This window comes from Typopeltis vanoorti, chromosome 18 (genome assembly GCF_054136105.1).
Source record: "Typopeltis vanoorti isolate ZY-2024b chromosome 18, IOZ_Tvanoo_1.0, whole genome shotgun sequence".
Classification (NCBI taxonomy): Eukaryota; Metazoa; Arthropoda; class Arachnida; order Uropygi; family Thelyphonidae; genus Typopeltis; species Typopeltis vanoorti.
In genome coordinates this window covers 71,121,502-71,147,167 of record NC_143566.1, presented here as the reverse complement: position 1 = coordinate 71,147,167, position 25,666 = coordinate 71,121,502, and the positions used below count along the sequence as shown (strand labels likewise).

The 25,666-nt window shown below is 36.0% G+C and overlaps 1 protein-coding gene across 1 annotated transcript; it reads right to left on the bottom strand.

The window, feature by feature from the left end:
- Nucleotides 1-10,367: 10,367 nt before the first annotated feature.
- On the bottom strand, nt 10,368-25,289 carry LOC150096781 (uncharacterized). Its single transcript, XM_090408716.1, has 2 exons — nt 25,076-25,289; nt 10,368-11,462 (listed from the first exon to the last, which is right to left on the bottom strand). Exons 1-2 carry the CDS (start codon nt 25,085-25,087, stop codon nt 10,368-10,370), a joined length of 1,107 nt encoding a protein of 368 aa, XP_090264842.1. The 5' UTR covers nt 25,088-25,289.
- Between the last annotated feature and the right edge of the window lie 377 nt (nt 25,290-25,666).

The following is a 25,666-nucleotide window of genomic DNA, read 5'->3' as shown; positions in this document are numbered from 1 at the left end:
TTTTTTGTCGTTTGTTTGGTATCCAATTTGAGTTACCGCCTCAGTACAGAACACTTGGTATTATTCGTAAAGAAGTGAAATACTTAACCTTGCTTGCAATATTCCTTTATAGATGCTGATAATCATCCCAGTAAGGACAACATGTCCAGAGATCAGTAGAAAGCACCTTATCCCAGTCACTAACAGGGGCCACAAACAGTCTGCCAAAATCAGAATACTGATTCGATAGGAAAGCATTCTAATCTTTGAACTCCTGTTTCATTAACTTTGAGGGGAAATCAGCAAGAGAAATAAAAGAAATGATTACAGAACATTTTACTACGTCTTAACACAATTGTAATACTCTTTCTTCTGCATACCAAGAGATGAGTTGTTTACATACGCTATTCATCTTTTACAGTGGTAAAGTAGCTTTCATGTGAAGGTGAAAACCTGTTTTCTTTTCCAGGTACTTCACTACATTGTCATGAAGAAGGTTGTTGCGGATGCATTTTGCTTGATCAAGTCCGGTTTTATCATCTTGCCAAACAGTCTTTCATAATGAGTATTGTAAAACAGTACTACTGACTGAAAAAGTGCCAGAAATGAGAAAAGAATGACAGAAAAAGACAAAAAAGAGAAAAGAGTGACAGTAAAAGACAATAAAGACTCCGTAATCAAGTAGAAAATCAGTATTCTGTTGGTTCAAGGTACCACCATTTCGTGGTAGTACCGTTAACTTTAAATGAATCCTGAATTAGCTTTTTCGCCTTTAAAAAGCAGTTCATGAGTAAATATTGATGTTTCTTTAACTATATTTCTTGGTAAGTTTATTGCTTCCTACTTTCTTACTGTCTCTAATTCGAAACACTAGATTTCTGTGCTAGCAACTATGTGCCACAAGAACGTTTTGTGATAAGAATATTCTGCAATATTCTTAGGAGTAAACTTTTTTTTCGGAAGTGTGATTTTCACTTCCTTATCGAAACTAAGTGGTACAAAGCTATCAGGATTTGTGTTTACTTTGCATGTATACACACACGTGAAGAAAATAATGCGCAATGATTTAAACTGTTATCAAATAGAAGGAACTTTCTCGTTTCGTTTGTGCACAGAAATGAAACAGTCAATGCGTTCAATATTCAGAAATCTTGAAAAGCCTCATAACTGGGTCGTAATAATATTAACTGAGGTATATCAGTTATGAACCATCTCTGCTTATCCATTATTGTTATAAACATAAAGGGATTGTGATATTCTTTTAAATTTAGTCGGTAAAATTATTAAGTCATGAAAATTGAAGGAATTTTGTGACAAGAAAATTAACGATATTGAGAGGCTACTAGCTGTAAGCTGTGAGTCTACTCATACGATACTACGAGGCTTTATGAAGAAACTTGCTTAGTTATGGATTCAAGATCTTTGTTTACATAATGAAGTAAATTCTAAGGATTAGCTCCTAAAAAGCGAAATAGGAAACAACTTCGTATATTTATGTGAACAGACCCATCACTCACAAATTTGTCATTTTTGCATGAACTGAGATGCGTAAAGGGTTTGTCAATTCATGTGAAATCTAAATAAGAACACATTCCCAGAAAATACACCCACTGGTTTCTAGTATTTAGCGGATGTTCCTCCTACATGTGCATTTCCTTATTTGTGTCGTTGACCTCATGATTAATTTGCATACAAACCTTTCAATAAAGTAATTTTAATTTGAAAATGGTTCACTCCATAACTCGTTGCAAGAAGATAAAATTATTACTTTTTAATTACTTAAGTAATAAAGTAATCACTTATTACTTTTAATAAAAGAAAAGATTCCCAACTCTTCCGTGCTCTTCTTTAACACTTCCTAGTTTTAGCAAGCACCTCAACACAATTACTAATGTTTATTGTTATTGAGTTTTATGCTTTAATGTAATAATATTATAGTTACTCAATGAAATCAGAAATCAGAGGGAAGAGTAAGGGTGATGAAGGATAAACGTTGTTGGGGCCGAGCTTAATGATTGCGGGAAGATAAATGAGGATAACAAATAAAAGTTGTTGTGGGCAGATGAATGGGGATAATAGATAAACGTCGTTGCTGTACCTTTTTCCTCGTAATTGCAGAAAAACACTGATCAATTCCTCTCTGATTTATTTATTAACCATATTCATCTGCCCCACAACAACTTTTATTTGTTATCCCCATTTATCTGCCTGCCATCATTAAGCGCTGCCCACAAAAATGTTTATCTTTAATCCTCATTAATCTGCCCACGACAAACTACGACTACACTCTGGTTCGACATTCGACATCCAGGTTAGTTTAGGTTAGTGTAGGTTAAGTTAGGCTGGTTTATAATGATTTCTGATTTAATCGAGTGCAAAAAAGTACTTTCCTTACTTTTTTTCGTTATAAACTAACCTAAACTAAACTAAACTAAACTAAACTAACCTAACCAATAAAGGTTAGGTTAGTTAAGATTATGTTAGTTTATAATGATTTCTGATTTCATTGAGTGCAAAAGAAGTGCTTTCGTTACTTTTTTCATTATAAACTAATCTAACCTAACCTAAGCTGTTATAATTTCTATTGAGAATGAAAACCTATATATAAAACATGTAAACATGTTTTTATTACATTTACCAGACTCCTCTAGGAATTATTCACTTTAACCGGTTAAAGTGATTATTCTAATTATTCACTTTAACCGGTAATTATTAATAATAATCGGATTTATCACTTTAACCGTAACATATATATCAAATTATCTATCACCATGTATAGAAGGGCATGAATGATAAGTCATGAAAGTGGATTTTTATTATTTTTTCTCTTTCAGTAATAACCATGTGGCTCTCTATTTTTGAAAAGAAATGGGTAATAATTAATGTCTAGTGTTATCAAATAACAGTGAACGTTTAAGTACTGACATCACATTTGAAAGTGTTTTCAGGAAAGTCTAATTATCAAAACGAATATCAGTATATAGTAAAAGAAAGAGCAAAAAACTTCAATTATTATATATGGGAATCAAAATTATATATCAAAATCAGGCGAATCAAAATTATATAAATTAAATGGATATTAAATCCATCATAAGTCCACAGCTGAATACAGAAACTATAAAAGTTTCGTATTTGAAAGTTGACTAAATAGACTGCAGGAATACATTTGCGCTATGCTACGAGTTGCCCTAGCCGAGCCTAATAGCAAGCACGCACGCACACAGAAGCGCCCGTATATTCGCCTACTATTGGTCCATGTTGATGAGGTTTCACTGGTCTGACAGCTGTTTCAAACTCATTGGTTTTCGTCAGAAACACTGTTTAATTAAGGTCTCTCTAAACATTTGGCGATCCCCTGGAGCACTCCCTACGAGTGACCGTTGATTCCACCCACACGCTCATCCCCACCACTGAGCAAAACCTGTCATATTCCAGGGAGAGGGACCCACCGGAATGGCCCCTCACGGATCACGCCGGAAAGAACCCTCCCCAGAGACTCAAAATGCTCTCCCAGGCACCCCCCCCACCGAAATTCTCTCACTGCAGAATTGAGCCTCTTCAGGATTCGTTTGTCTTGTGGTGGGGTATTATGAAAACTTTTTCTAGCCTTATTTTTCTCATTGATCAGGTTCATTATATCTTCTGGCAAGTCATTGGGCCTGAGGGCAGTTGTGGAAGAAGTGACTGCTGCAAAGGCTGTGATCATTTGTTGGGTCAAGTCTTTAACAGCTGCTTCAATTTCTTACTTGGAATTTATAAGCGGAACAGGACCAATATATTTCGGGAGTACTTTGGTCAACCTTTCCCATGATGTGAATGAGTGTTGGGGGGAGAGACAGTTTTTTTGGTTTCTCAACTGTAGCAATATTGGATTATGATCAGATGAAAGAATATTTAGTGTCATTAAACTGTACTGGAGTCTCGTATTCTGCAGTATGACTATGTCCAAGACATCAGCAGTCCCATACGTAATATGATGGGTAGGTTCCGTGGGACGTGCCACAACCGCGTTATTGGATCCTGTGCAGTTAGCAACTATGTGGCTATTCCTATTGGTAGTTCGACTGTTTCAGGTGGGATGCTTGTCGTTTAAGTCATCGGTAATGATGACAGGCTGTCTGATGCCCAAAATGCCGTTCAAATCCGAGGACAGTGATGATTTTAATGCAAGATTATATGCTGCATAGATTTTTATTCTACCAGCCTAGCTCCTGAGATCCTCTACACCTGTAACCTCAAAATCAGTGGTAGGTGGGATATTTAGAGAGTGATGACTAATGTAATTCTTGATGAAAATGACAGTACCGCTGCCTGTGTGGATCAGCCTGTCAGTTCTGTATAGATGATATCCCCTGATTTTGAGGTTGTCCGATGATATCATATGCGTTTCACTTATCAAAACTACGTCTAGGTGATGTCTTTGGGTAAACTCTTAGAGCTTCAAGACCTTATTTCTGAGACTGTTCGCGTTCCACGCGATAATCTGCAGTGAGTCTAGATTTAGTTTATTTCTGTTCATGAGTGAGCGCTGTGAAGATGGTTTGTGTATCCTTTAGGAATCTTTTAGTAGAGGATGGTGTAGGGTTGGATCTGCTGAAGTCTAGTAGCATATTTTCCAGAGAAGAGGTGATGATAGCTGTCAGGTTTGTGTGCGGAGGTCGCTGACCCTGTTCATTAGTTATCTGTTTATTAGTTATCTGTTTAGAACGGACTACATCCGCATATGTCCTTGTGTTTCGTTGTTGAGTTGTTCTTTTAAAGGCCTCTGACCGTGGCAGGTAGGTTTTGACAATTTTTGCTGGTCATTGAGAGGTTGTGGATCTGAGGGCTCTGGCCTGGATCTACTGGGAGAGGAAGGGTGTCTGTCAGTCTCCTATCTTCTAGTTTTGGGATTTTTAATACATCCTCTGTAATTATCTGTGTGTGGGCCACCGAAGTTGTCACATTTAGCCGGGTGGTTTTCTGCATCGTACAGATATCGGTTGGGTGTCTTTACCCACATTTTAGACATTTAAACTCAGCCTTACACATTTTCTGGGCATGGCCAAATTTTTGACATCCGTGGCAGTGGCCTGTTGAAGCCCTTTTCTTTAAGGATTCTGGGCAGATTTTAAGTTCATAGATGACGTCAGGTGTCATAAATTTGTTTGTAAGATTGATGGATCTCAAATAACAGTAGTGGCATCGTAGTCTTGTCTTTTTTGGTCATTCTGCTGAACTTGATGGGTGGCAGGTTCTGACGGTGTAGATCAGCAGCCGCTTCTGTGGATACGTCTTCAGACACTTCACAGCACCACCTTCAGATTTTTCTCTGAGCCGAGTGAGAAGGTGTGATACTGAATGCCTCTAGCATTCATTTCTGCTGTCAGTTTTGGGTAGTCCTTCACTGTGGTGGATTGTATCTTGATGCCGTCGGTGACATTTTTGGCGGTGATATAAGAGATCTTTAGATTGGACATGGTGGCTCTAAGATACATCCATCTTTGTTTTTCACGGAGTATGATCGGAGGTACCTCTCTAGTGGAGGCAGAAGAGTCCGAAACTGGACCAACTTCTTCAATCCCCTCCTCTTTTGGTGGGTCACAGGCCGTGGTTTTTCGCTTCTTATGCGCTCGGACCCCCGTGAAGTCTGATTGGGCGGAGATCGCCAAGTCCAGATTCTCTTCTGTTGGAGCATTGTCGTCACCATCTTCGTCCCCCTCCCGACATACAGTAAAAATTGATTTCAATTTTTTTTAGAATCTTTTTAAGTATGTTTATGGCTACCGTCGCATAACCATTCACAATTCCTGATTCATTTAGTACTAAGGAATTGACAATTGACATTAATGGCTTTAGGGGTGCAGCAAGATGCTTTTCATAATCCCCACTATCTGTTACGGTTACAATGACGGTAAAATTTTATGAGCAGTTTGTTCGCGCTGAATGGCATTGAGATTATGCATTGCTACAGGAAGTCAAAATGGCCTTTAGTCTTTTAGGTTTGAATATATCCGTTGCCATGTAGGCTACAGCTTGTTGAACTAGATCGTTGGGGTGTGATGGACGTTTTTAGGAAAAACTCTGTTGCTAAAGATTGTAGGAAGGAGAAGAGATAAGGAATATTTGAATCTCGATGAAGTTGATTGTTTCTGATGGACCATGGGACGTTTAGACTCATTTGCACGCACTTGTTTTGTACAAGTTGTATTTTGACAATGTCAGTAACAGAGAAAAAGCATAAGTGACTATGAGAATAATCGTCAGCTGGTATAAAAGCAATTTGGTTCTGCTGTTTAGCTTGCTTCCTGTTAATTAGGGGGTAAATCTGGGTGATGGCGTTAGATGTCTTTACACATGTAGTCTTGATGTGTTAGTTGAATTTTCGCAGGCACGAAAGTATTTCGTTTCTTTCTGCCAGGGAATTTTAGTATTGACTAGTAAGATCACCTGCAGGAGATATCGATCTTTTCGTGAAGACAATGGCTGAGCTTTTTTGAGGATTCACTTGTAGTCTCCATTTGGAGTACTAAGGAACTCGAAGCGTCGGAGAGGTGTATTTTCCGTAAGCGAACTCTCGGTCGGTGCGTAAAGTATTTACTAAAATAAAGAGCCAAAAGTCTTCAATTAGGCGATTAAATCCAACATAATTTTAGAGCCGAACACAAAAATTATAAAATCTTCGTATTAAACCACGTATTCAAACATGAGTTTGAAACAGCTGTCAGACAGCGAAACCTTATCAAAATGGACCAATAGTAAGCGAATATACGGGAGCCTCGACGTGCGTGCTTGCTGTTAGGATCGGGTAGGGCAACTCGTATTGTGGCAGCGAATGTATTCCCGCAAGCTCTCTGGTCAACTTTCAAATACGAAACTTTTATAGTTTCTGTATTCGGCTATGAAATTATGTTGGAATATCAGTATATTTGTTTACGACTTTTGTAAAGCACCTGTTGACGAACAAATCATCCAGTAAATCACTCCGCTATTTTGTTACTCTACAACTGTTTCTCTGCACAGCAGAGAAATACTGAGCAGAAGGTAAAGAGTTGGAATTTGATTCAGCCCGAGGTTAACCCAATAACCCATCGGCCTTTATCGTTGATATGTGTTAGAAGTTCGTCATCAATTAATTGCATGGTTATGCATCTTTCTTCTTAAATAACTTAAATAACTGTGCAGCAGTTCTGAGGAAGTGTGAAGATTTTGGACTTTCTCATTATTATACTGAGTGAAACTTATGGCCGTTCCGGATTCTAATTTCTTTTTTTTTAAGTGCTGTCGTTATTTTCATTTATTGGATTTTACGGTTTCACTGAAAAGGTGTCTCTTGTTGAACACTTTTGTAGAATAGTGTCGAATATTTAGATGAATACTGTTGATCTTTGAGGTCGATAATATTCAAAGAGACAAGAGATACGACTTTGTTAAAGATAATTCAAGTATATACTGCTTAGGCGTCAACATTGTGAATATTAATATCATCTAAACAAAACTATGAACATTTTATTGAATTATGGTGCTAGTGCAACAGTGGTCCATACTACGGAATTTGGTGAATCTACTACACTTTAAATAGTACTTTTTTGAAAAAAAGTTCTCCCCTATACAATTTGTACAATAAAGGTTGTGTTTGTTGTCTTCCTGTTGCCAACATAGTGAAGAAGATTTAAAGGCTGTGTAGTTAAACTTATTAGAAAAACAAAAGTGTTTCAAAAGTGGACAGTTATTTTTTTCCTCATTTGAAAATGGACGGAATATTCCAGCAATATATTGATTTACTGTGATAACCTATGCTATGAATAACTAACTTTGTTTCTATGGTTACCTAACTTCAACCGAATTGGTTTATGATGATGAGAAAGGACTTTTACCAGCAATTACTTGGCACCCATGAAGCGTGTGGATAGCTTTGAAAAACAGTGGCATTTACATATCTGCTTACTTACACAGAGAAAAACGTTATACTAGCAACTGTGGGAACACTTAATGCTTCGTCATGCAATAAGCATTCATCCATCTTTTCTAGATGTACATGCATGCGCTTGAAAAAAAATTGCTGGTAACATTTTTTTCTTCTGGAATGAATTCCTTACGTGATCAAAGAACGAGATTGGTATCGTTTTAATGAGCAATTTTGGAAACGTATATGTTTGGTATTGATGAACTAGGAGATTTCCATTTTGAACTTTCTTTTTGGTGCAAATCGTACTCCAATTTATTGGAACGAGATTTCCTCTCCATACATACTACTGTTTAGGTTCCTATTGTGATGTTAAAGAAAGTCTTTACAAGTATTTATTTCTAATTCAAGATGCAAACAGAGTGGGAACAAATTCTGTGTAAAGATTTATTTTTTTTTTCTCTAGTCTATGGTAATTATGGACCAGATTGATTCTGTTTTCACTTTTATCTTATGTAAGATAAGTAGTAAGCTTAACACTTTCAGTGTTAAGCTTACTACTAAATCGTATACTGTGTTCCCACGAGTTTGGTGTTGCAGGTGGATAAGATCAGCCTTTTTAAGGGTTATTTACTATTGTCACATTGCCGTCTTAAAAACCGCTTAAAACTACATAAATGTTTTTATGCTCGAAGCAGAGCATCACCTGACTAAGCCTTTTGAACATTCTGTTCATCTGTTAATCCAATCTTTAGTCTCTGACAGTCAAGGTAGATGCATTAAAAAAAAACTACTTTAAAAAAAAGCGAGACCGCCAATGTACATTACTATGCTTTTCAAGCGCTCTCTCCTAGAACAATTTTATTTATTTTATTTTTTTGTACACACCAGTTGTGCTTAGGAAATTTTGTTTGTATCTTAAAGCAGACAATAAAAATTAGGAAACTTGGAAATTTTCGATAAAGATATGCAACTCTCAGTGAGGACGGAAAACCCCTGATACATCTCTAAAAGGATGTATAAATCGCCTTCTGCCAAAATGCGTTTATATGGGCTCATCGCAACCGCGACGAACTGTGTTGGTTTAGGACAACATTTTGCTTCAGCCCCTTAAATACGGTATTTTTAATAAAATTATATAATATAATTTTATTATATTTACCCATTTTTTCTGTTACAACGATCTCATGTTCTGAAAGCTTATTATTATCCAAACAATGACCAAATGAATTTAAATATCACTACCTAGTAGTCTTTCTCGTTCCTCCTCCAAAACGATGTATGGCACTACACTCAATTTTAAATATCCTATATTGTTATCTACATTAATTCCTAGATGGCCATAAAGCAATAAATGCAAATATTGCTCAGATGAAAACTATGAAAACTGTAATGCTGAAATGAATTTTACCATGTAAAAGGAAGGAAGTTGTTCTGCCTTTTTTCCAAGGCCTTGATAAGGGTTCGGAATGCAGATGGATAAGACAGACAAAAACAGGAGAAAAAGTGGGTGATTTGATTGGGACTTAAAACTTCTTGAAGGTTCACATAATATACCAATAGATGGAAGTTTTCATTTAATGAGGCGTGGTTAGAGTAGACGAAGAAGACGTCTATAGAAGTTGAGAAAGAGTTCACTCCAGAAGAAGATGAGAACAAGATTTTTCCCTCACTGAGTGGTGATAATTGGAATAGATTGCGTTACAACTCATGATGCTGTTATCTATAGCCTCCCCCTGATGAGTCCCTGGCTCTATGGAGGTCTCTCTTCATAATAATTCAATAATAATATTATATATGAGTATTAATATATGAGAATAATTGAGAATTGCAAAGAGAATAAACTACATTCTGCTAATTTAAAATGTTTTAGAGACTTTAATCAATGTGTACTCACTGTATTGTCAATGACAAAGGAATATTCTGTTCATTTTTTTAATGTTTTCTTTGGCCATATAGACTCTCTCAATAGTCATCGATGTTGGATGACAGTTGTTTGATCTGTATGACTAATTCGTGATAATCAATTCCATTATGTAAAAAGTTACTTTTGAAGTAAGAAAAAAATTAAATGAAATGATCTGAGCATTATTCAACTCCCTGCAAGCAAGGTAATTTAACACAACGTATAGTTTTGATTTAGATTTTGATTTCACGAGATGTTCTTTGAAGCCTGCGATTTTTTCTTGGTAAGAAATCGTAAAGATCACAAAGGAGAATTTCACATTACAATGTACTGGCATTTTGTTTAGCAAAATCGAGTTTTCGGAAATTTTGAATGACAGAATGCATTATTGTGATAATAATTTTTATCTGAAGTGAGACCTTAATGGATTAAAGGAAGGATTAATGGATATCACAAATAAGACTGTAATATATACAATGGCAAATTGCTATTGTACTAATTAGCTTTTTTTCAACTGATCAACTGTATTCAAATGACAAGCAAAAGAACGTCCACAGAATAGGGAAAGAAGTCAATCATATCATTTGATGATTTAGTTTATGAGCCAGCTGGAACACATTTTCCGTTCTTTATTATATAGTTTTCTATACCACAAATAACATTTAAGCATGTCTTTGAAAATGGATCATATTTGTGACCAGAACGACATTGAATACTTCCATTGGGACTTGTTTTGCTTTCGTTGATGTCAAACAACATAATGAATGAAGGAAATCGTACACCCGCCACAAAAGCTTGAGTTGCGCACCGAGCATTCTTCAGATTTTCATAATTGCAGATAGCACAGTGTATGTTTTTGTAGATATTTCGCGTATTAATCTTTTCCTGTCTATGGATTTCAATAGCTGATTGGTATGCATGGCATTTCTCTCGAATTATATTGTCCTTCCAATATCGAGAACAAGTGGTTTTGGCTCCTATATAACAGTCTCTAAAGTTGTGACCAACAGAATCATGAATATAATGAGTTATAGTGCAATTATAGAACTCGGGTTCCTGATTTTCGTTTAAGAGCCAAATGCCCCACTTATCATTCCGATAGGATATAGTATCCATGATGTAGCGGGTCATATTTTTTCTGACATATTCGTAGGGAGGAGTAACGCATGTGATGTGTACATTCCAAAACACCGTATCCAAGTCGTCATTGCAAATAGCACAATACAGATTCTTGTAAGTGATGCGCTTCATTCGACTGGTCACTGGGGTTGCTAACTTGAGTGGATCAGGATTGCTGTTAATATTGCCAGGATCTGTAATATCACTTTCGCACATTGCACGAATCTGTTCGCTTCTTTTATAACGAAGTGGACAAGAAGTCACCAAGAAGGACCCTTTATATCCTATCACGTGGCACTCTACATTGACGACAACAGGTGGAGATCTACCACGAAATGGCGAATCTACGCAACAGTCGCCGTATATCATGCATGCTTCGTCACACTGACAGGCTTCAAATGATTCATTTCGTGAAAATTGGCAGGAATCGCCTGGAGGACAGGCGACCCCAAGATGTCGTAATTCTTGGTAGCTGATACTCAAAGTACTGGTCACAGACTTTAGAATTAGCCAAAGGCAGCAAAGACTGAATAGGTACATTCCTCGCATTTTCAGACTTTCGGCTATTATGCTCTGTAAAAAAATATTAAAAAAAAATAAAATAAATGTATATAAGTATACTGAATATTGTATAAAAATTGAGCACTGAAATATAATTTCAAAATTTATTATTTATTTATTTGAAATATATATTATTAAACATTTTCTTTACACTCTCTGTACATTTCAAAATCGGTTTTTAATCTTTAATACGTTATTATTTTCCTTTTTTTTTGTTATTTGTTTTCATTTGTTTGAAAATCCATTTCAGATCTAATTTTAAATTATCATTTTAGGTGTTTACTGTTAATACAAATATTCTCATTTAATTCATCAGTTTTTTGATGTACTTGTAGTATACATCCCATCTGTGTAGACTACTATTACGTATGAATAATATTTAAACCATTAATAGTACATTAGAAGTAATTTGAATAAAATATTTCCATTAACGTATTATACATTATAATTCTGCGTATTATAAAAATTGATTTTAATTATGACTGAGTATAATAAGCAACGAAATTACTACACCTGGAAGTAAGTTGAAATATAGTCAAAGTAAGGTTATGATATTTTATTATTATTATTTCGAGACTATAAGGGAGTCAGGACTCATGAAGAGTGGCTCAACATCACTCATATCACTCATACAAATCTGTCAAAGCATCATGTGATAGTGACTTTAGATAGTTTGAGTAATCACTCACAATATGTGAAGTCTTCACCTCACCTCATCTCCGAAGGACAGCCATTCCAATCATGCACTGCTTAGGAGAAAAAACAACGAACTCTCGCCAGTTCTTTATTGTATTCAATCACAGCTTCTAGGAATACTTTCTCATCCTCTCCCCTCTCTCCATAAAATAAAAATTCCATCCATCGATATTCTGTATTGCCCTTTCCAAAGTTTGTAAGTATCTCTGATGTTCACCTGTCTTTTTTCCTTCTAAAGTCTGTAGTTCACAAATTATAAAATTCTCCTCATAATGTACAGCATCCCCATATCATATTTAACACTCTTCTTCTTTGTACATTTCCCACTGTATATGCTTAACCTCAGAAATTAGCAGATTAGATTTGCGCACAATATTGTATCGTCGTATCAAAACGTTGTGAAGAGGCAAAGTGTCTTCTTTATTCTTAAATGTCAATGTTCGCTCAGCATTACAGTTATCTTCTGAATTGTATTCTCAATATTTTCTATCTAGCATCTGATTTCTTATCGAATAAAACCCCAGAAATCCTAGTCTGGTGATTTTATTTTGATATTAACTAACCAATATAGTACGCTATTAGACATCCCATACACTATAGTACATAAATTCACTTGTAGTAGCAGTGAATTAATATTTTCACATTCCCACAATTCCAGTTTATTCCAGTCATTCTGCAAGTACGTTGCATTCCTGATTACGCTGACTATTCTCATCATTTGCATCATTAGCAAATATCTGTGGGTCTCCTGCTAATTCCTTCCCAATGTTATTAAAGTAAAGATTGTAGAAATGTGAACCGATCCCTCTAGTACACTCTGTTAGATCTTACCGCTCACATTCCTAACAATCCAAAAAAAAAAAAAGTAGTTTCACCACAGCTAAATAAATTCGCCTCATCTCTCTAATGAGTTTTCACAGGTGCTCAATCATTCTTCGGGTAATTAAAGTCAACAATGGTGATTTATTGTTCGGTATCCATTAGTTGAATTTGGAGATATATATCATCATCAGTAACAGATCCAATAGGTCTGCAGGAACACACTACAATATATTTGATAGTACAATCACAGATTTCTACTATAAGCGTATTCAAATTATATGATATGATTATCACAAATCTCTCCCTACTTATTCTCCTATCTTTTCTATCCTTCTTAAAATACTATACTCTTTACACTTAACACCAATTATTGCATCTACTTTTGAGAGCCAGGTATCAATAATGAGAGTACGTTTAATAGACAATATTTAGCAACGGTTATATTGTCGAATTAGAAATATATATGTACAGCTAATAATTATTTTCTATGACCTATTTCTTTATATATACACAGAGAAATAGTATAAAATATGACTAAGTTTTAAAATATCGTTCACAGATTAATGTCTGAAGTATGGTTCTTAACTCTGTATAGAAAAGAACAGGGGCAAATTGTAATTGTGATGTCTAATATGGTTTTCTACAATTTCTTGTGTTTTGTAAAGTCTTTTGGTTGCCTACGTTTACTTGAATGAAATTTTATTAACATCAACCAGATTTCATTCTGGTTGATGTTAATAAATCTCTCTGTGTGCCATACGCAATGGTTTTCTGTATCGAATATTATATTAATTATATACGGGTATGACTAACTATTTTGCATGCTGTTAGATCAGTTATCCTCTGAAAAGAGGGAAGTGGACAGAAGGAGAATAAATTCAATAAATATTATTTTTACCTACCTTTACAGATCTTTAATACTGCAAATAATTTCTCTATCCTTTTCGCAGTTATTCAAACTGCCAATACTCCAGTGATGTGTTAGCCTGTTTTACAAGCACTTGAGCTGGTACCAGGTTTTTTGTCGTTTGTTTGGTATCAAAGAAAAGTTACTGCCTCAGTACAGAACACCTAGTATTATTCGTGAAGAAGTGAGATACTTAAATTTTCTTGCATTATTCCTTTACAGGTTGCTGAGAATAATCGGAGTAACGATAACAAGTCCAGAGATCAGTAGAAAGCGCTTCATGTCAGTCACGAACAATGGACTACAAACAGTACAGCCAAAATCAGAATACATGTTCTATAGAAAAGCATTCTACGCTTTCAACTCCTTTTTTATTAATTTTGAGGCGAAATTAGCAAGAGGAATGAAAGAAATTATTACAGAACATTTTACCAAATCTTAACAACGTTGTGATACTCTTTCTTCTGCATACCAAGAGATAAAATTTCATTCAAGTTGTTCACATATACTAGTCATCTTTTACAGTGGTAAATCAGCTTTCATATGAAGGTGAAAACCTGTTTTCTTTTCCAGGTACTTCACTACATTGTCATGAAGAAGGTTGTTGTGGATGCATTTTGCTTGATCAAGACCGGTTTCATCCGATTGCGAAACAGACTGTTTTAAACAGGTTTCCAATGGGGAAAAACGGGATTGGTCTTTCTCTACGTGATATTGATAATCGTCTCAGAATACTAAACTTCCCCGTTGCGTCATTAGCGGAGGACTGCTCACTCAACTTGGAAAATGCTCCAGGGACATCTACTAGCTTAATATCGTCTGCAGAGAGTTGCATTTCTTCGGTTAACACGGCAGAGATGCTGTGAACAAGAAGACATCGCCGCCCCCTTAAACGGCATTTGTGCTGTGTCTTTGGAAAATGGTTGTGTGGAACGACGAAACACCGTTCCAAATGTTTCACTCCGAAGACTGTGTTTGTATCTCGATATTATCCGTGGAACGGTTCCGACAGGACTGCATTATTCTAACTGTCAAGTTTGCAGGGGGCTAAGTAATAGTATAGGGTACTTCAGTAGGACGGGATTGGTCCATTGGTGGACGTGCCCAAAACCATGATGCGTTGACTAACTATACGAGACATGCTTCCGACGCTGTGAAGCTAATTAGTAATCGCTGCATGTTTCAGCACGACAACGCTCCATAGCATGCTTCACTGCTTCTCCGAGTGTTCCGTAAACTAATGTTGGACTGGCCAGCTCAGAGCCTAAAACTCAACCCCCATTGAACATCTTTGGGACGAATTGGAACTCTGAATTCGGTCCATATCGCAGCTGTTGATCATTTTCAGCAATGAGGGGTAGCTTTGCGCGAGGAATAGAAGAATATTCCTTGATTGAAAGAAAGCATGCCCCTGAGGATAGTTGCTGTTATTCAGGGACAAAAGTGGTCCAAGTTGGTCCCAATGTAAAAAAATGTAAAACGCATTTGTACCACAACTGGTTGTGTTAAAAAATCGCAGATGCCTTGATCAGATACTTTTGCCAACATTGTGCTGGGGGCGTGTGTGTAGTTTGCTAAAGAGGATACATTTCCAGTCTGGCTAGTAATCAGATAGAGAAATGGATAACTACTCTTTAGCAACCTATCACACCGAATTTTATTAAGTAATCCTTTGGGACTGTACATGTTTCCAATGAAACCGTACCAGGACATAAACAAAAAGTTGAACGAATGATTACTTGCATAAGTAATAAGAAACAAGACATAGAGAAACTATAGAAGCCATCACTCAGAAATTATAAACAAAAACTTCAGGTGGAAATTCCGGAGTATGTTTGAAGAAAATTTAGGTTTATTATTATATTAATTAATATTTTATCGCTTCTACTCCATTCTTCTATCCATTTTCCAATTTTGAATGGATAAGTAATGTACCAGTATATTATTATGCAAACGAATTAGTCATAGGCGTGTATTTCTAAGATAATATTCTGACAGTGATATAGAAAACTATTGTATCTAGTACATAGAGCGAATATCATATTACTACATAGATTTGAACATCTGTTTTTCGAGGAGAGAGAACCAACATTAATATTTTATTATAATATTATTATTTTAATTAATGAAATATTATTAGTTTGTAAAATAAATTAATAATAAAATATAGCTAATATTTCCTATATTTTATACAGATAATCTACTGAATACTCAGTTTCCTTATATGCCATGAGAACGGTGAAACTACAAAAGTAACTCCACCGAAGTGTTTAGCATTTCGCATTACCAACTCTCGTTTCAAAATTCGAGAATTGTTATAGATTTCTACTAGAACACTGCTCTGTGCACCATGCTTTTGATCGAGAGGAAATAACAAATAACATGAAGGACTGCCTTAAGCAAATCAACTTCATTTTAGAATCACATTTTATTGCAAATATTTTTTCCTCTGATAAGCAATCAGTGAGAATTCTGTTTGTTCAGTTGAAGTTGACATTTTGACATCGAGTACAAAACGTGCAGCACATCTCACCTTTTCTTACCAGACTGATGCAGACACTTAAGGTAGTCACTCCTTTAGTCTCATGAATATTTAAACTGCTAACATCCAAAATGGAAAAAGAAGCAGATAGTTATTTAATTACTGTAACCTAATAAGAAATACCTGCATATATTGGGTATACGTTTAAAAGTTTGTTCAGAGAATGTTACAATTTTTGATAGGCATACAAAGACGTGTTCACAAACAGACCGAACATTTTAAATAGCGCACCAACCGGCACAGATAATGCGCTACGGCTACTAAACTCACCGAGTGGCAGGTTTTGACAACAAACTGCCAATTTCCCCGTCCTTCTATGAGCTTAATCGTGGAGTTACATCCACCGAAGTGAGCACGTGCACAAGCTGTTCTTCGGATTAGTGACAAAGAAAGAGTTTGAAGAACAACGTGTGTCTGTGAAATTTTGCTGCAAACTTGGTAAAAAGTTTACAGAAACATTTCTTTTGCTTAACGAACAATACGACGAAGACTGCATGAGGCGAACGCAGTGATATGAGCGGTTTAAGCTTTTTAAAAAGCGCAGGATGTCGGTCAGTGAAGATCCAAGGCCTGGACGACCTTCCACATCAACAGACGACGACCGTGTCGAGAGAGTTCGTGCTGTGATTCGTGGAAATCGTCGTTTAACTGTGCGAGAAGTTGTTGACGAAGTGGGCATCGGTATAGGATCTTGCCATCAAATTTTGATTGCAAAATTTCAGGTGCGTGGCGTCAAGTGCAAAATTCGTGTCTCGTTTGTTGACTGACATGGAAAATCATAAGACATCCCTTGTGCCCCATCCACCCTATTTTTCCTGTTTCCAAAACTTAAAACCACTTTGAAAGGACGTCATTTCGAACCCATAGAGGAGATACGGGAAAATGCGATCAGAGAACTGCGCGCCGTCACAGAAAGTGCTTTCAAGGAAACATTCCAAAACAATGGAAGGAACGGTGTATGGCCATTAGAGGGGATCACTCTGAAGGGGGAAGTGATTAGAATACTGTAAAATGAGCAATAAAGACTATAGCAAATATTCGTCTTTTTTTGAACATACCTTGTATATAAGTGACGATTTTCATTTACAAGTATTTACATTTCAGACTAATTCTTTGATAGTATTTCGGCTGAATATCGATGAGGAGCGAAATATTAATTATTACAACACAAAGTACTCGATGTGCTAGTGAATGAATCATTTTCTGTAAGACGAGTTGAAAGAATCTCAGCTGTTAGTAAGTTTACACTTAGCAGTCACATATGGCGAGTGGTACATATATATATCAGCATACAGCTGCCGTTTTCTACAATTATTAGAGTGAACTACAAAGCACATCTTTTGTTTTTATTATTATTATTATTATTATTATTATTATTATTATTATTTGTCACCTCCAGGGTGTCCAAAGACTCATCGAGGGAGGGCATCTACTCTACAACTGTGCTTCCACCACTCACAATCCACCAACTCACCGCAACTACACCAATACCATCTACCGCCGACCAGCACAACTAATATTTCCACAGACAATCACAAACATCCATGCCCAAGGCGGGATTCGAACCCGCAGCCTCTTGACTGGAGGGCGGACACGCTAACCACTCGGCCAGCCAGGCTGGCCAAGTGGTTTTAATTTCCTTTTCTCTCGTTAAGTTGATTACTTGTTCCAGCCTTTATTGATTAAATCATACCATCTTAATAAACTCAATGATTTCGAGATTTAATAATGGAATAGGTTCCATTTTACAGTTTTATTTAGTGAACAATTACGTGGACAGTCATTTGTCACTGGGTAACGGAAGCTCTGTAGTTTCGTTACATGAGTGAGATAAACACTTTTGTCCTCTAAAGCAGAGCTTCCCAAACTGTGGGCCGCGGCCCCCTTGGGGGCCGTACATTTTGTTGAGGGGGGGCCGTGAAATAATGAAAACAAATTTAAAATGTTTTAAGACTAAGTAGATTTTTTTTTATTTTATTTTAAAAGAAACGTATTTAACTTTTAATATTTATTATTTCTTTTTTGTTATTTTTTATATTTTAATGGAAAAATTCACACGTTGGTGTTGGTTCAGTTCACAAACTTTGCTTCCTGCGTATTTCGGCGCTTAATGAATATTAGTAAATATTGCTTATTCATGTTTCATTTCAAAGCAGTGGTTAATTGTATTTGCTTCGAATGCTCTCCAGGGAAGCTCCAAATGTTCCTCTCCCTTTCATCACGCGTTCGTAATCAGGGACTGTTGATATTGACTTTATATACATATCAAAACTCGTTTTATATTATCACTGTCACCCGAGCTAGTTTTCTGTTACCAATAAAAGTTTCGCATATACTTCACACATGAAAAAAAGCTTAAACAAGTTCCTGTGGGTAGATAGTAACTGCTTGCAGTGGTAAACAACATGCCCTGCCTAACAGCCACTATACTGCAGAGGCAATAAAAACAAGTACTTTTATTATGCCAGTGAATAAGGTATGAGGAGTCTGTGTAATATATTTCTCAACAAATAGTGCAACTAGAGACAACTGGGATAAAAACACACTAATTAATGAATCACATGTCCCCTCATACAGAAACTATGCTGTATAGACTGAAACAAAACCATATGTTGCATGGGCATGGGCAAACCGTATCTAACTAAAAATTTTGAATGGTCATGGGCAAACCGTATCTAACTAAAAACTATTGTTATTAATTAGATGTATGTGAGTTCGCAAGGCAGCAATAAAATTCAACCAACCGTGTTAAAATTCGTAAAAGTGTTAAAACTAAGTAATATATATATATATGTGAATGTTATGGCAGTTTCACATATAGAAATCGGTTGAAGAGAGTTAGCATTTCAACTCAATTGTCAGCTATGCTTTTATCTTTCGTTAATACCGCACCAATCATATGCACGTTTTAATAACCTGCCTTTGCTGTCTGTTTCGCGTTAGGCTTAATTACCGTAAAGGGAGAAAAGTCACAAAAGAGAAAAATGTTTCTGTTCCGGGGATTCCATTATTCAGGTAATATTCACTAATTTCATGTTATCAGTCCGTGGTGTGCCAGTATCGGTAAGTGGTGATATTATTTGATCTATTCTACGTTAAAACATTTAACCCTGAGATGGATAAGTGGCTGATAAAAAATAAAAAAAAATTCCCACGAACAATCAGAAGAAGCAGAAACAGAGTCAAAAAAAAAGGACGGTGCTTCATATTTTACCAGAACAACCCGCATCGTCTTCAGAACCAAACGGTAAGAGGCAAAAATGTAATATATGCAATTGATTTTTGCAATATTCGCTGTGTATGTTTTGTACTGAATATAAATACAATAAATATTATAATAATATATCGCTCTATTACGATTTTTTTTCGAGGGGGCCGTGAAATATTTTAATTTTTGCAAAGGGGGCCCTGACATCCAGAAGTTTAGGAAGCACTGATCTAGTACACTCACACTTCACATCGATGGTTCGTAGTAGTGGTGGGGAAATCGGAACCCTTGCTTTGGGAACCAAATATGGCAGTAACCACTTCAGGACCCCATTAAGTAAGGTGTTGATATTTTATCGAGTTTCGAGTTCACTGGCATTTTATTTATCAAATATGGTGCTTTGTATTAAGAGTAGCAGTAGTGTCATGTTAGCTCTGAAACTATTAATCATTACTCAGACGATTCCTTAACTATATTTTCCACCGCTGAATTCAAAGGTTCAGATTTTATATTCGAAGTATATAAAACGACCACTATTTTTTGGAACGTGTTATACTCCGGGTATAAGAAGATCCCTGAATTTTTTATTTTTTTCTTTGTTTTAAAAACTTCAAATATTGTTTTATACCCCGACATATACGGTTATTGCTAACTCCTAATTATGCACTATCTTTGATTTCTGTGCAGTAATTAAAATAGAATTTGAACATTTGGTCTACAGAAATATTAAGGGTGATGCTTACTTCATAAAGATCTTTTTTTTAAAAAAAATTGACGATCCATGAGTTAGGAATTATGAATGACAGAAGCATGGCCGTCGCTAGATTAGATCGCATCATGAGGCAAACAATTAAATATCGCCCCTGATGGATTATAAGACAAAAATATTGAAAAAAATATCCAATTGTTATTTTGTTTTTATTAAAAAGAAACATTAATGCAAAACAATTACATAATAATATTAATTAATTAGAGTTGGGGTGATTGGGGTGCCTTACCTGGGAGTGTGGTGTATCCAGAAAATTTGAGTGTGTCTAAAGCACGATATGATGAACTGTGTATGATAAAAGGACCTCCGAGATGAGTCTTTGACTCCATGGGCTCTTGGGTAATAATTATAATAATAAATATTTGCTCTACGGGGGATATCGTACAATAAAATTGTTTATAATCGCTTCTAAATTTAAATTTTAAGCTCTGTCACCGTCTCTCGATATAGTTGCTAGACCAACCAATCTTTCTTGGGTCATTGCTGTTCGCAAATAATTTTTAATCAGTTTAAGCTTAGAAAAACTTCTTTCTGTATTTGCTGCGCTAACAGTAATTGTGCTTACTTCAATATTGCTGAACGAGCGCGCTTATTAAGCCGCGCCATGAGGCATTCTCCTGTAACTGACGTCACTCTTATGTTCTTCAATATGTAATTCGATCGATTTCTCTGTTTGGCCATAATATGGTATATCGCAGTTTGCACCAAATCTGGAAAACACCGGGATATTTAAGGTTGTGATGTTTAGGTTTCGGACGGTTCACTAAGCAGCGGATTTTTGGAAGAGGAGTAAATTTTTATGCATGGTATAAAAATAATACCTTTCACCCTACTGGTCTCTTCTTCATTATTGCAAGCTGGTGGATTTAATAGGAATTTGTCAATTGGTTTTTGTGAATAACCATTTAGTTGAAACGTAGACCTGAGAAAATGGAGTTCTTTATTAAGTTCCATCACCATCAAGAAGAGAGCGAGCACGATGTCCTAATGTAGAAATGATTCCAAACGTTTGAGGAGGATAATGATGGGAGTGACTGTTGAGATATCTGTTGGTGTGGATAACTTTTCTGTAAATCGAGATTTTTAATTTCTCTTAGTAACGGGTCAGTTTAATGTCCAAAAAAGGAAAAGAACCATTAGCTTCAAACTTAGCCGTAAATTTTATGTTCGGATGTTGGTTATTTAGATAACCAACATCCGAATCTCTCCTGAACTTCCTAGAACATCTTCCTAGATGTTCTAGGATGTTCAGGAGAGATTCGCGGCTATGGCTCCAAATCAGGAAAATGCCATAAATATATCTTTTCCAAATTCCTGGTTTAAAAGGATAAGAAGAGATGGCTTTAACTTCCAGATCTTCTAAATACATGTTCGCAAGTACAGCGGATTACCCATTGCAAGGCCAAACGTTTGTTTATAGATTGTGTCCAGAAACTTAAAATATCGTGATTGGATGCAATGAGTAAGTAAGGCATAATCTTTTTGGATAATTTATCTTTGAGTAGTAAAGAACTTCGTCCGTAGGAACATTGGTAAATAAGGAGACTATATCAAAATTAGCCATTATTTCATCTTCCTTAATAATATCTTTTATATATGAAACAAAATATGCGGAAATGTTAATGAAAGACAATGATTTACCTGAAAAACATTTGAGAGATTTAGCCAGATATTTTGAAATTTTATATGTTGGAGAATCAATTCCTTCTACGATAGGTCAAAGTGGGGTATTTTCTTTGAATTTTAGGAACTCCATATGATCGTGGAATAAGCAGATGGAGAGAACGAAGAGAAAAGCGGATGTTTCTAGGTAGTTCAGAGTTAGTTTTCAGTAGGTTGTTGGTCCGGTTCCGGTTATGGGGTTGACCCGTGGAATCTCTCGGTGTAATCAGTTGTTAAGAACAACTGTTGCGTTGCCATTAACCCCTTGAAGAATAAATAATTATATGTTTGTTGTGTTGTAACTTCTTAATAGCCTGTCGTTTCGATGAAGGGATGTTGTCTGTAGTGGGTTTGGTGTTATTGATGATGAAAATGGATTCAATGCGGAGTAGATTTTCCTCTTGGGGCAGGAAGAAAGGAGGTAGCTTTTTTCGATCTTTAATAATTCTTTAGGAATAGATCTGGGAGATTAAACAAAATTTAGGCCTTTACTGAATACACTCTTCTCTGCATTGGAAAGATTATAACTTGATATGTTAATAACTTTGTCGGATTGGAGGTGTGGTTTAGAAGAAGTTGAATGTCTTTATATTTGTTTAAGGGCTTCGAATTTCCTAAGTTTCAGTTTATTGTCATTTTAAATTCTGGCAGCTTGAGATTCAATTCTCACTTTAAAAAGATTCCGATTGTCATTATCCGGAGATTGTTCAATTTTTTGAGATAACGTGGTTTTTTTACTAAATGAAAAGCCAGAGTGCGTTTAGTATTAAATATCCTCTCGGCGAGAAGATATAACTTTGTTATCTGATAAATCCTCCTAGCCCATTCTGTTTTAATGTTTACTTTAAAAGAGATAAACTTAGGAATGACAGCATGGAATTTACAGCGTTTCAGAAACACTAACCTGTTGATATTCAGTGTTATTCTTTTCAAGGTTTTCTGGAAATCCCTAATATTATTGTGAGTTGCCTCGTCATAAGAGATGTAGGAAGGTAGATTTACTCGGTTGATATATAGTTATTAAAAATATTGAATGACTAGAAACCGAGAAAAATGAAAACAAAGAAAAATGAAAAGCATGCGGTGATGAATACTTATTCCGTACTAACGTTTAGGGGTGGTTTAAGCGATTTCAAAGTGGTCGTGAGAAGTTTGAGGAGGACGAAAAGCCAGGCCGTCCAAAAACTGGACTAGCGAAGTTAACATCCAAAAAGTGCCTAGTTTCATCAAAAAAAAACCCGAAATCGTCTGCGAGATTGATTGAAGATGAATTGGGGATTCCAAAATCAACTGTTCACAATATTTTGACCGAGAATTTGGGCCTTCGTAAATTGAATTCGCGATTTGTTCCCCATAAGTTGACCGACGACCAAAAATGTATCGAATTGAACGCTGCAAGGACCTCACTAAAACGATTTATACACTTTAAAACTTTCTTGAACCGATCGTTACTGATGAGGAAACGTGGTGTTTTGAGTATGAGCCCGAAACAAAGCGCATAGTGCTGAATGGAGACCACCAAAAGAGGGTCATCCAAAAAAAAGTTGATTGGAGAAGTCAAAAGTAAAGACAATGGTGATTTGTTTCTACGATTGAGGGCATTATCCACATAAGAATTCGTTCCACCTGGCCAAGCGGTGAATGGTGAGTTTTATCTCGAAGTTTTGAAGTGTTTGATAATGAGAATTCGTTGCGTACTGCATGAATATCGTGACGATCGACCGTTCTTCAAAACACACTGTCACTCTTGGCACTGTAACTGGTTTCTAATGAAACAAATCTCATAAACAGTTGACATAACACTAATGAAGGTTGCGGCTTCCGACAACAAAAAGACAAAATAGATGGAGCCACCTAGTTTCTTCTAATTTCGAAAAGTTTGGTTTCTTTTTGGACAGAGGGTGTGTGTGTATATATTGAGAGTATAAACTCAAGAAAATTGACCGTAGTACCTACATTATTTCAGTCAGTAACATATCTAGTTAGGGTTAGGAAACCAAGAGATGGCAAGACTTGTTTGTCAGCCTCTTCATCGGTGGCTGCTATAATTAGTGATAGACATGAGCCACCTATCTATGATTGGCTACCGGTGGAGTAGAATGAAATATTAATATCCATATGACATTTGAAAGTGTTTTCTTGGATGTTTAATTATCAAAACGATATCAGTATATTTATTTACGGCTTTTTTGAAGCACCTGTTTACGTCAGAACGTCAGAACGTGCTACTGGCAGCTGTGTAATCAGCTGACGTTTCGATTTCAAGAAGCGTCCATGCAGGGGCGCGCCGGCCATATGTGCAATGTGTACGACGCACACAGGCGCCAGAATAATAAAGGCGCCAAAGATTTGGTATGATATTTTAAATAACTATTACAAAGAGATTCTCACCATTCTTTTCATGAATTATTTGGTTTCTCTGACTCTCTGTATTATTCGGTCTAATAATAATAAATAAATTCTTCAGAGTCCTGTTATCAAATGCATATTATGGTATTAGACATAAGATACAATAAACTTATGGGATACCATAGTAAACTGCAATATGTTCATAACTGAGTATAATAAATAGTATAATAAATAAACTTAAATGAAATTTTATTAAGATCAACTAGAATGAAATCTGGTTGATGTAAATAAATCTCTCTGTGTGCCATACGCAATGGTTTTCTGTATCGCATATTATATTAGTTATACACGGGTATGACTAACTATTTTGCATAATATACTGTTAGATCATTTATCCTCTGAAAAGAGGGAAGTGGACAGAAGGAGAATGAATTCAATAAATATTATTTTTACCTCCCTTTACAGACCTTTAATACTGTAAATAATTTCTCTATGTTAACTATCTTTTTTGCAGTTATTCAAACTACTACTACTCCAAGGATGTGTTAGCCTGCCTTACAAGCACTTGAGATGGTACCAGGTTTTTTTTGTCGTTTGTTTGGTATCAAAGAAAAGTTACTGCCTCAGTACAGAACACCTAGTATTATTCCTAAAGAAGTGAAATACTTACATTTCCTTGCATTATTCCTTTAAAGGTTGCTGAGAATCATCAGAGTAACGATAAGAAGTCCAGCGATCAGTAGAAAGCATTTTATATCAGTCACTAACACGGACTACAAACAGTACAGCCAAAATCAGAATACGGGTTCGATAGAAAAGAATTCTACCCTTTCAACTCCTGTTTCATTAATTTTGAGGCGAAATCAGCAAGAGGTAAAAGAAATTATTACAGAACATTTTACCAAATGTTAACAACGTTGTGATACTCTTTCTTCTGCATACCAAGAGATGAGTTGTTTACATATACTAGCCCTCTTTTACACTGGTAAATAAGCTTTCATATGAAGGTGAAAACCTGTTTTCTTTTCCACGTACTTCACTACATTGTCGTGAAGAAGGTTGTTGTGGATGCATTTTGCTTGATCAAGACCGGTTTCATCCGATTGCGAAACAGACTGTTTCGTAAACAGGTTTCCAATGGGGAAAAACGGGAAACGGCGAAACGACTGACAGAAAAAGAATACCAGAAAGGTCAAAAGGGTGACAAAAAAAGACAGGAAAAGGGACTTCGTAATCATGTTGAAAATTGTGCTTGTTGTAT